This window comes from Ruditapes philippinarum, unplaced genomic scaffold, assembly GCF_026571515.1.
Source record: "Ruditapes philippinarum isolate M1 unplaced genomic scaffold, ASM2657151v2 ctg4799_1_1_1_1, whole genome shotgun sequence".
Lineage (NCBI taxonomy): Eukaryota > Metazoa > Mollusca > Bivalvia > Venerida > Veneridae > Ruditapes > Ruditapes philippinarum.
The window spans coordinates 121,186-133,818 of record NW_026858114.1 but is presented as its reverse complement, the minus strand read 5'-3'; the positions used below and the strand labels follow the sequence as shown (position 1 = coordinate 133,818).

Sequence of the window (12,633 nt, the reverse complement as noted above, 5' to 3'; positions counted from 1 at the left end):
TAATTAATAATAACTTGCACTTGCAGATTTTTTTCTTGTTTTTTTTTTTTTAAATGCGTTTATTTAAGGTCGCCGCCGGAAAGCCCATATGGGCGACCGTACACTCAAGTCGGGTCATCCTAGAGCGTCCCGCCGAGATTTTTCGTCGATGTGTTTCCAGCTTTATTGGTGGAGGAAGACCCCAGGTGCCCCTCCGGGCATTATTTCAGGCACAAGCGGGCACCTGGGTAGAACCACCGACCTTCCATAAGCCAGCTGGATGGCTTCCTCACATGAAAGATTTCGACCCGAGTGAGGATCGAACCTACAGTGGTGAGGGACCTGTGATCTCAAGTCAGCGACTTTAACCACTCGGCCACTTAAAGTTCTTTAAATATAATTTTCCATACATTTTTGTTTGGGCATATAAAATATATGTACTATAATACTCACTTTGAGTGAAATATGGATCTGATGTAGACACTTCAATATATGACCATGTTGTATCACCCTATAATAAAACAATATTATAAACAATGTATATTACACTACTACATGCTTTACAAGTGGAACATACATGTATCACAAACATTATTTTATCAAACCAGACAATCAGCATAAAAGTAACTTGTTAACTTCACTTCTGTTAGTGACAAGCAATCAACAACAAACTAGCATATGTTAAACAATTTACCAGTAAGATGATATAAAGATATAGAAACTGTGTGGAAAGAACATGCTTTAACAAACTTAGGATGTCATAAACTAAATACATGTAATAATAAATGTGTATTTTAGTTTCAACATCAAGCTATTTATATGCTGTGTTAGTGAAGCATATTAGCTAATGAAACATCTCATGTATGATAAATAACTCTTGAAAATGTTTGACATCTTACAATACAATTTCACTTATTTTCAAAAGTAAGTCTAATTACAAACAAACATTGATTTAAGACACGATTTACTTTTTACACGACAGAATAATATTATTGTATGTGAAATGACAAAAAAGTTATAACAAAGATTCTTGTCCTGTTTAAATGGTTGTTTATATATATAAGTTTATTTTGATTTTAAAAACTTAAAATTGTAGATTTTTCTCAAATTAAAATCATTCATAAATTTAACATTTTTTCCAAAATTCAGCAAAAACATGTAACAATTTGTGACAGGTCTCCAAGTTTTAATTAGTTGCTTAGTGTATTATTACCTTTCCAACTAAAAGCAGCATATTTGTATCTTCATCATACAATGGCATCAGTGTTCTAAAAATAGTGCAGTGCAAATTAAATTTATACCATTTAGCAACCAAAGTGTAGCAGCATTAAAACAAGAGTTATTATGACCCAAAAACGCTAACCTATGAATTATTGCAAGACATAATCAAAATAACAACAACACAAAAGTAGGTCCCTGGTTCATGTTCAACTGGTCAAACTTTTAGGACTGTAGCTATAAACAAGTCATAGTAATCCAAACTGTACTTATGGTCTAAATTTAAGGCCTATAGTTCTGAATTGGGTCAAGGTTATCAAATATCAAAGTTTGGGTGACCTCATAGTTAAGTCGACCTAATCCTTCTACATGTGATTGGAAAAAATATTTTATATTCAATGTACAAGTCTATGTGAAACTGGTCATCATAAAATGTGAGATCATTACATTAATGATAATAAGAAAACAACTTACAGTTGAGGAGTTGGATCAATTTGACCCCTGCAGCATTAAAACCTTGATAAAGGGCCACTAGTAAATGCTAAAAGTCAAATATCAAGACTTTTGCCCTTATTGTTCACCATAATTTCAACATTTTTGTAGAGGACTTGTAGGAACACCTACATATCAAATATAAATTCTGCAAAATGCTGCAGACCTTGTATTTTTGAAGAAGATTTAAAAAATATGTTTTCAGTTTCCATGTTTTAAATTGTTTGAACATATCTGAAAAAGCTTCATGCAGAAACATTCCTGAAATTTACCCTTGAAACAGTATCTAAGGAGGATCTATTATAAAAACAAAAATGTTGATGCATTGCAGACATGTGACAATCGCAAAAGCTTAACTTGTGCAGTAAGGCTCAGGTGAGATAAGAAAATGAAAGAAAACTGCTTCATATATATGAAAAGTCATGGACCAAAACATAAACAGAATACTAACAACTGGTTCATTGAAATCTAGGGGGAAAGAAATTATTTATAAGAACCAGTGCAAGGCAGGCAAATAGATAAATGTAAACATGATGTATAATATAAATGTAATCTGTAGTGTATGTACAGTGTGCTCTCTTCAACATCATAGCAGAAAACAGACAACCAGAAAATATCATTTAATAAGTCATGATATGTTGATATTGTTGTTTTTTTACTTTTCTGCAAAACATCTATCATGTGTTTTTATAATCAGATTTGGTTAAAAAATTTGGTAAAAAACAAAATTTGTAAATATCTTTGTAAAACCATTCTATATGAGAATTGTATACATGTATGTTGATACAATATAGTGACAAGTTTATTAACTGTTCCATATTTATGCTCATGCTTATATATAGAACTATGATTGTCAATAAAAGCATAATAAATATCATACAAAAATATTTAACACAGTAATACCTTTGTCTTTCAAAGAAATTGAAAACTTATAAATAACAAATGTCCAATTGTTTTAAGTTTATAAAATACTTTACATTCTGTCTTTAATGTTACAAGTCACATGTTTTTACATCAATTTTTTTTTTCATTACAAGTGTCAAAAGGTGGCACTGCTTGTTAAAGTGGAAGACCAAATATTTAGCATAACAGTAAAATATTTTTTGAAAGTACATTAGACAATAATAAATATTGCGTTATTCTTTTTAACATACAGGAACAGGTGCAGATCTAGGATTTCTTTACCAGTGGGAGCAGTAAATTTTGATAAAAGCATATTTGAAACTACAAAGTTTCCAGAAGAGTTCATAGGTTAAATTTTCCTGATTTTCACTATTGATTGCATGATTTTTTTCTAAAAAAGCTAAGCTGGCATCCAAATACAAGTGGTTTCACATACCTGATGAATCCAAGAGTGTGATCATGACACCCCTTAAATCCCCTCTGGATCCATACATAAGAAAAGATTATATGAGCCGCGTCATGACAAAACCAACATAATGGGTTTGCGACCAGCATGGATCCAGACCAGCCTGCGCATCCGCGCAGTCTGATCAGGATCCATGCTGTTCGCTATCAGTTTCTCTACTTGTTATAGGGTATGTAAGCGAACAGCATGGATCCTGATCAGACTGCGCGGATGCGCAGGCTGGTCTGGATCCATGCTGGTCGCAAACCCATTATGTTGGTTTTGTCGTGACACGGCTCATATATTCCTGGTATTACATGTACATGTAAACTTTGAAAATGATAAATAGTTACCCATTATTATTGTCTCTGTCCTCAGATTTTAATGCCTGGCCTAAATTTCTGCTGTCATACATTTTCATTTCCCTTGATCTTCCCTAATATTGTAAAAACAAATCTATGTGCAAGTCATATAATAATAAAATATTAGTTAGATTTATTGTACATTTTTAGATGCTATGCTACATCATTTCAACATCAGTTTTACTACCAGTAATTTGACTAAAAAATGAAACATATTTTTTTAACATCAGTAAATGCATCACTTTACAATTATTACATGATATATTTTTACATTGTATTTTATCGTTTTAGCAAAGTAAGAAGTGGAATCTGTGGTTAAGTGAATTAGGCTGACAATCTAAAATCACTTTCCCCCTCATCACTATTGGCTCTGGCCAACCCAGGATTTTTTATGTGAGGAAGCTTTCTAGCTAGCCTATGGAAGATTGGTGGTTCTACTCAGGTACCTGCTTGTAACTGAAATAATTCCTGACAGGACAGCTGAGGTCTTCCTCCACCAATAATGCTGGAATGTCACTGTATGACTTTAACTTTTATATTATATAAACCTACTGTATTGAAACCTGTACTGATGATATAACCAGTGTCTCCAAGAAATACTGCACGTGAATCTTTGTTACTACTGTGTCCAACACACTCCTGAAAATACATATGTCTACTATGTTTAAACTTTTGCAAAAGATGAATAAGCTTTATAATATAAGAAATGTGAAACTGTGCTTCAGTATTTTTCTATTTTTAGAGTCCATTTTTAGAGTGTTAGGAATAAAAGTAGATGGGAAACAAATCTCTACAGGCTAGCATAAAAATAATCTGACCTGAGGCAGATGCTGGGTAAAAACTGAACGAAAAAAATCTTGAAAGAAGACACTGGCTTAGTGGAAAATGAAATCATAATTTTTGATCAGAGGTTGGGGCTTTATTTAAACTGAAATCACAAATTATGAGCTTTAATTAAATTTAACAGAAATTAGATAAAGACAGTAAACAGACAGATATTGAGAGCTAAAATGATCAGAGTGGGGCCATCATGATTTTGCGTACCTGTGCAACAGATTTGGATCTTGGATCAAGAACTCGTATTTTTTTGTCCTTACAGCTAGTGACCATGACTGTTCCATTTCCATGCCAACACAAACTCTGTATCTGATCTTCATGAATGCTCAGGTCTAAAAATGAAACTTTTTATACTAAAATACTATTCTAGTATACAAATGTATGTTCAAAAGAGGTTTCCATTTTTTCTCCTAATAAACATGTGGACAAACAGAGTATACTGTCAATGAAACAGATCAGTACAACTATCTTGTGGAAAAACAGAGTAATTAAAACCAGTTTACTATGATATCAGGCAAAATGATTACTATGAGTGAAAACTGTATACCTGTCATGTAGGCAAACAGAGTGTACTGTTAGTGAAACAAGTAAACAAAGAGGTTATATTGTGAGTCAAATAGGTACATCAGTCTTGTAGGCAAAGTGCACTTTAAGTGAAGCAAGTATACCAGCTTTGTAGAAATAGATTATATTGAGAGTGAAGTAATATACCATTTGTAAGCACAATAGGAAAAGGGGATACCAGTTTTGTAGGTTAACAGGGTGTACAATACACTACATGCCTACCAAACTGGTTTAACCATTTTACTCAAAATATACTCTATTTTGCCACAAAAATGGTATGCTATTTCACTCACAATATATTTCACCTATTTCTTTTGGCAGTTTCGTTTCCAAACAGATTGTTCTGCTAGTGAAATAGGTAAGCAAGTTTTGTAAGCAAATAGGGTGTATGGTTACTGAAACAACTATACCAGGTCTGTAGAGTAAGACAGTAAAAAAGATATAAATGGGGAGCAGAGAAGTGGCTGAGTTGTCTGCCTCTAAATCCTGGGGGGGGGGGGGGGGGGTGGGGTTCAATACCATGTTTCCTCATGATACTGATCCAGAAAGCAGGCAGACTCCACATTGGTCCAAGTAAGCTTCAAGAAAACCTTCATAATCACACTAAGTTTCATATAGACTAAAAAAACTGACAAAACTAACCACAGATCTCCTCGGCAACAGACACATCAAACACTTTAACCGTCTTATCAGTGGCTGCAGCAAGTATATCATCAGCTACAGTGTTCCATGAGAGAACATCTATCGTACGTTCTTGTTCTGGAAGATGGGCAGAATGAGATACCATATGAATCTCTTCAGATAGCCTCTCCGTTTCTGGTAAATTCCAAACTTTAATCTGCAAAAAAAGATATCATTGCATTTATATGCCTAATTGAAAGACTAACATTAAACAGAATTATTTGATATGATGCATTTTAAAATAATATTCAAAATCACATATAAAGAATAATACAAATATCTTAAATCTGAAAATGAGTTCACAATTACAAAATTAATTGTCGACAACAACAAAAAGTTGATAAAGAAAATAAGATATCTTACAATATTGTCAGCAGAACATGTAGCCAATATCTCATCATGGAAAGGACTGAATTTCATATCAGTAACAAAATCTGTAAGGTAAACATTTATACTAAACACTGAACAAATATATATCATAACCTACAAATTACACTGTTATACAGGTACAGTCTGATACCTGATCCCTGGTAAATAAGAATCTATGCTGTGCCTGATTTATATTTACAGCTAAGGTAAATGCTACAGACACAAAATGAGTCTTATCGTATCGTAACACATTTTTGAGATCAATAAAAGTTTTCTGACAGTTTTTAAAATCAAATTTAAGGTCCTAGACATAGACATTAAGGACTTATTAAGGCTCAAATTAATGTATGGTCTTTTAGAGGCCTCAATGCATCTTTAAGGTCTTTTTAAGGCTTGTACAATATTAACTGAGTTAGTAACAAATTTATATGTTTATACAATAATAAACTAATTTATAGTATCAAACTTAAGGTAACTTTGTCAGTAAGAAGAAACTTTTGTTTTCAAAAGATCTAAATTACCCTACATAGTCAGATAATCAGATATTATAACAAGAGCTGTCAGTCAAACAGCGTGCTTGACCATCCTTACTGCAAGCTAGTAAAACAAGTCTGAATAAGTTAGAAATTAATATTAGTTTAGATAGTGATACAAAAATTTTGAATATGCACAGTCAAATATCATGTCAGAGTTATGGTTCTTGGAAAGTGATCTTCCATTATAATCCTGAACTGAAGACATGAATGAAGTTTCAAGAAAATACCTTTAGAAGTAGTTTTGAAGATATATGTTACATGCTAAACCTGAACCATGTATGTAGCTGTATCAGAGATTGCCTGTAAAACTTTATCCATAGTGTTATGCTGACATCCGCCCTGACACCTGAATGCCCAGGTGAGTAGGATAGCCCTTATATTTCTTCAAATAGTCAAGTCCTACATATCAAAGCTGTGTTTTTAACTTAAAAGCCATAAAAGAACATGTTACCTCCATGTGCATTAAGTGTAGGCATAGAATGTCCTATCCTCCCTGTGGTCTCTAATGGTAATATACCAACATTGCCGCCTCCTGATCATAAACAAATAATTTATGACATTTTTAGCATATAAATAAACAAAAAAAGTTTTAAAATTATGCTTATTTGCCTTTAAAAATAGGCATAACACTAAAAATAAAGCTTTCAGAATTATGCCCCTAGTCTTAAAATTCATCTTGTCATGAAAAGCAAGTTTCCTTTTGGTACCTTTAAAAATGATTGAATAATGGGCTACAGTAAAGTTTTTGCATGGCAACAACAATAACAACAATCATATGCTGCAGCAATCATAACAGCTCAGCCTTTTTCTCTAAAACAGATCGGCTAATAAAAACTGCACATGACAGCTTTCTTGTTTCATAAACTCACAACATTCATGATGTTAATGAATAGTTACAGTAAAATCATCTCATGTTGAACAAATAATGAATGAGAGATAGGAGAAAAAATAGAAATACAATACTTATACACAAGAACAAATATCTAAATTTGGTTCTAAAAATTGTCATGCAATTTATCTTTGAAGAACAATTAAAGGATACTCAAAAACACTAAAAAATGTAAACCGACAAACGCCAGGGGGTATAACATAATATGCCCGAAATTTTTCCGGGCATATAAAAAGAAATTAAATTAAAACAAGAGGGCCATGATGGCCCTGAGGTCGCTCACCTGTATATAGGCCCCCCCAACCCCCCCCCCCCCAAACGTTGCAGGGCCAATTTAACCAAAGGGCTTTTATTTGCACAAACTTGGTAGACACCCATAGGAAGATGTTTCATGCTTAACATCTAAGCTCTAGCTCATTGGGCTATTTAAAAGAAGATTTTTTTAAAGTTTTTACTATACACATATAGTTAAAAACAATGACACCCATGGGGCCGGGCCAGTTATGACCCAAGGGTTTTTATTTGAACAAACTTTGTAGACACTTACTAGAATATGTCTCATGCTTAATATCTAAACTCTAGCTATTTGGGTTTTTTCAAAGAAGATTTTAAGTTTTTGCTACACACATATAAGGAAAATCAATGACCCGGGGCGGGGCCAATTTTGACCCCAGGTCTTTTATTTGAACAAACTTTGTAGACACTCACTAAAAGATGTTTTATGCTTAATATCTTAACTCTAGCTATTTGGGTTTTTTCAAAAAAGATTTTTTTAAGTTTTTGCTATACACATATAAGGAAAATCAATGACCCCCGGGGCGGGGCCAATTTTGACCCCAGGGCTTTTATTTGAACAAACTTGGTAGACACTTATTAGAACATGTTTAATGCTAAATATCTTAGCTCTAACTCTTTTGTTCTTTAAAAGAAGATTTTTTAAGTTTTTACTATATGCATATAGGGAAAATCAATGACCCCCTGGGGCGGGGCCAATTTTGACCCCAGGGCTTTTCTTTGAACAAACTTGGTAGACACCTATTAGAACATGTTTTGATGCTCAATAACTTAGCCATAGCTCTCTGAGTTCTTTAAAAGAAGATTTTTTTAAGTTTTTTACTATATGCATATAGGGAAAATCAATGACCCCCGGGGCGGGGCCAATTTTGACCCCAGGGATTTTATTTGAACAAACTTGGTAGACACTCACTAGAAGATGTTTCATGCCAAATATCTAAGCTCTAGCTCTTATGGTTTTTTTAAAGAAGATATTTAAAGTTTTTTCTTTCGGTTGCCATGGCAACCAGAGTTCTGCATGGAATTAAATTCTTTGAACAATTTTTAAAGGTGACCACCAAAGGAACATTCCTGTGAAGTTTGGATGAAATTGGCCTTGTGGTTTATGAGTAGATGTCATTTAAAGTAAAAGTTTACGGACGACGGACGACGGACGACGGACGGACGACGGACGACGGACGAAAAGCGATCACAAAAGCTCACCCTGTCACTTTGTGACAGGTGAGCTAAAAAATTGTATCATAAAAGATACAATTAGAGATCATGTAATGTGTATATCTACGTACCACCAGAATCCACATTAAAAGCTATATACTGACAACTAGCTGCTATATGATTCCCACATGAGTGCATCAACATTCCAACAGGTACTTCTTGAATCCATTCCTATGTAAATTATAAACATCCCATTAACTTTACAGCACCACAAAATAACTGCTTGTGTTTGACCTACCTATTTCAGCATTTGATACATAAATGAATTACTAAATCTCTCATTATTTCATTTGACAAGTAAGCACATTACAAATTATTTTGAATCTAAGTACAAAAATCATCACTATTTAAATAATTCTTTGAAATATTTATTCTGCAATAAGAAATTTCCATTTTAATACTGTTAATGCAAACATTTAATGGATGTACATGTAGCATGACAAAAGGAAATATATTTACCTCTCGTTTTGGGTACCTTGGTGCAGCATTTTTATACTTTGACACTTTAAAACGCCAAGCCATTTGAATTTAAATCTGTTATCACGCTGAAAAAGACAACAACAATATACACAATAACTTACAAATTATTTATTTAAAAATATTATACACTGCAATAAAATATGTAAAAGTGCACCATAATTCTTTGTCTAGCTGACCTATAGCTGCAGTGAAATTTATTTACCGGTAACTCATGTCCCATTAACTTATAAATTGCAACAAAACTTTAGTCACCCATATCACAATTTGTATCTGAGGAAGTTTTTTAGTTCCAAAAAAGAAATGTAACCCCCAACCCCCAAAGCATATCCGTGGATAGCCAGGAAAATTATAAGCCATGTTTTCACCTCGAATTTGTCCTCTCACTACCCTATCAATGTCTAGTTTTACTTTGGTGCCATCATGCACCATACTTTAGTCAGTTACAAAATACAAAATTACGTCTAATATCTTGTCCTTTAAATTAATGCTTTAGTCGATCATATATTTAATCACCATTAAAAAATCTTGGACAGGACAGTATGTTTACAGATTATAAATCTAATATAAACAATGGTCTATCATTGCCTATCCGCAGTCTGTCACATTAGTTGTATATTCAGATCAGCTGGATTTTTTTCAACAAAATTTATCTTATTCAAGGGTAATTTCTTTTCTATGATTCATTAACAACTTTGGAAAATAATAAAGAGTTAATTAATAATAACATGTTAAATCATTCCGTAAAACTGATGAGCCCCCACATGGGCCCCATTTGACCTTAGGGGCATAATTTGAAGTTGAAGAATCTTTGTAGAGGACCACTTGGTGATGTTACATACCAAATATCAAAGCTCTAGGCCTTGTAGTTTTTGACAAGAAGATTTTTTTTTAATTCTTACATAACTCTATGTCAAACTGATGAGCCCCCAAATGGGCCCCTATACACCATAGGGGAATACTCTTTGCACAAAATCATAAATGGCAAAATGTAGAATAACAAGAATAGAATCAATACAGAAATTCAAATATACCTTTAGAAATATTGAGACACGCTCTCTTACAAATGTATAAGTCAAATCTGTGTACAGCTGCCACAGAAGGGAAGGAGTAGCAGTGGCTGCTGTACACAGATTGGCTGCTGAGCACAGTATGATAATCTCTTTCAAGCATTGTTCATAAAACAAGAATATGTTTGTTTAACACAAATGCCTCCTGCTCAGATACTTGTCAGGAACAATATTTCAAAAAATATTTACCATTCACTCAGTTAAGGACGGAAAATAGCAAAAAAATGTAAACACAGTATTACATGTATACATTATATAACTTGACAGAGTCATGGCGTTTTGTAATTGTAAAAAATATAAGATGGCAAGTCATTGCTATGACTTGTGATGAAGTTGAAAAAAAAACAAAAACTATATTTATCATCATAATGTAAATGCAAGACTTTACCTTGAAACCAGCAACCCCAAACTCCATCCAAACTTAAAAAACTGTTGGATTTAATAAAGTAGCATAGACTGCATATAAAAACACAAAGGCACAAAATCGTTAAACACAATGCATTTAAAGAAGGAAAATACACAGCTGACCATTATATACAAATTGGCTGTTGTGCAGGTGTGACCCCTCGTTCAGATTTTACGGTATAATACAAAGCAAGTCTGGCTCGTGCACCATGGATCTTCAATATGTCTATGCATGTCCAGTTATTTTGTATGTTTTGGACAATTAAAAGAAAAGCTGTACAATAACACCATGAGTCTTTAAGAGGCTTATTAATCATTGTATCTAGTATTTACTACCAAAGCAACGATTCTTTCAGGTGGCACGAAATACCCAAATACACCCAAACATACTCAAGTATTGCCCAAATATAGCAATATTTATTTTTGTTTGTATAAAATATAGATTATAATGAGAAATAAATAAATATTTATAAAATAATATGACTTAGCCTGCTATAACTTTCATTCATTCCGTTGAAATGGGCAGTTAAGATGTTGTAAGAAAATAAAGTTGTGACATTTGCTTATCTACAATATAGGTTCTTTATGAATGTACTTGCAATTTTAATTCAAGATATGATATTTGTTGTCTACACTTACATTTTTAAGGTGTAATTTTGTTGAAATTTCATATCATATAGAAGAAGAATGTCCATGTCATTAAAAAAAATAGCTTTAATGGAGTACATTATACTGTATCAAACACAATGATAGGAAAATGTATATTTGGGTATGTTCCTACAAGATGTCATAGAGATTCTTTAACCTTTGAAATGTTTGGTCAAGGCCGCTTGACATCTCTTGGACATCTCTTGGATTCTTGATTGCTGGATATACATAAATGAATAAATACAGTTGTACATGTAAATGTATGAATGTGTCACGGTTCAGAACTGTTCACTATTTAGGGAGAAGATGTGTAAGCGGGAACGGATAGCTCAGTCATGTAGAGCCGCGTATGGTATTCCGAGGGTCCCGGGTTCGAAATCCCGGTCAGGCTGCACATTTTTTCTCACCCTGTAAAATTTGGCGCCCAACGGGGTACCGTAATGGTATAAGCTCCAAGTTCAATTTCACATTGTTCTCTTTACCCATTAGAAATTCGAGGACGAATTTCAATAAAGCGGGGGGAGTATGTCACGGTTCAGAACTGTTCACTATTTAGGGGAGAAGATGTGTAAGCGGCCGGATAGCTCAGTCTGTTGAGCTGCTGTACGGTATTCTGAGGGTCCCGGGTTTGAGTCCTGGTCAGGCTGCACATTTTTCTCACCCTGTGACAAATGAAATACAAGACAAACAGGGATGTAAATATACTTATATAGGATATCACAAGGTACATACATTTGCAAATATAACAGCCATGACATGTAAATAACATATTCTCCGATGTACAAAATCAGACATATACTGACAAACATCATAAAGCATTAATACAAAAATTATGACCCTGCAACACATTTACACATGTAGAAATACACGCCCACCTTGGCACCAACATTATGGAAAATTCCAAATAAAATTTGGATTGTCATCCATAAAAAGGTTATCAATTAAGGTTCAGTTGCAATAACAAATAATTCAATAGAGCAAAAACTGCATTTTGGTACATATAATTATAATATAAAATTTACAGATAAACAAACCTTTCACTCAACAATTTTTGACAGCTTATTCACTTCCGTATCCGAGTAATCCGCATGGAAAATAATCGAATGGAAAATTATTTTGACTTGTATATCCGATTCTAAAATCCATCTTAAGTGAGCATTGTTCCATTTGCAAATTAGAAAAATAAATAAAAAAAATACAAATATACAAGCCAATATGATACAAAATCACAAATAATGTTAATTATTAG

At 33.3% G+C, this 12,633-nt stretch overlaps 1 protein-coding gene across 2 annotated transcripts in view; it reads right to left on the bottom strand.

The window, feature by feature from the left end:
- The window catches only part of LOC132752143 (coronin-7-like), a 34,590-nt gene extending 22,038 nt beyond the window's left edge, over positions 1-12,552 (bottom strand). For both annotated transcript variants that reach the window (XM_060742432.1, XM_060742433.1), the window contains exons 1-11: positions 12,419-12,552; positions 9,244-9,329; positions 8,856-8,955; positions 6,838-6,918; positions 5,845-5,915; positions 5,443-5,638; positions 4,444-4,568; positions 3,952-4,038; positions 3,391-3,473; positions 1,193-1,247; positions 433-490 (exon numbers count right to left, since the gene is read on the bottom strand). In XM_060742432.1, coding sequence (XP_060598415.1) covers positions 433-490; positions 1,193-1,247; positions 3,391-3,473; positions 3,952-4,038; positions 4,444-4,568; positions 5,443-5,638; positions 5,845-5,915; positions 6,838-6,918; positions 8,856-8,955; positions 9,244-9,306 — 919 coding nt within the window. In that variant the 5' untranslated portion in view covers positions 9,307-9,329; positions 12,419-12,552. The remainder of the gene's footprint in view (positions 1-432; positions 491-1,192; positions 1,248-3,390; positions 3,474-3,951; positions 4,039-4,443; positions 4,569-5,442; positions 5,639-5,844; positions 5,916-6,837; positions 6,919-8,855; positions 8,956-9,243; positions 9,330-12,418) is intronic.
- Positions 12,553-12,633: the final 81 nt, after the last annotated feature.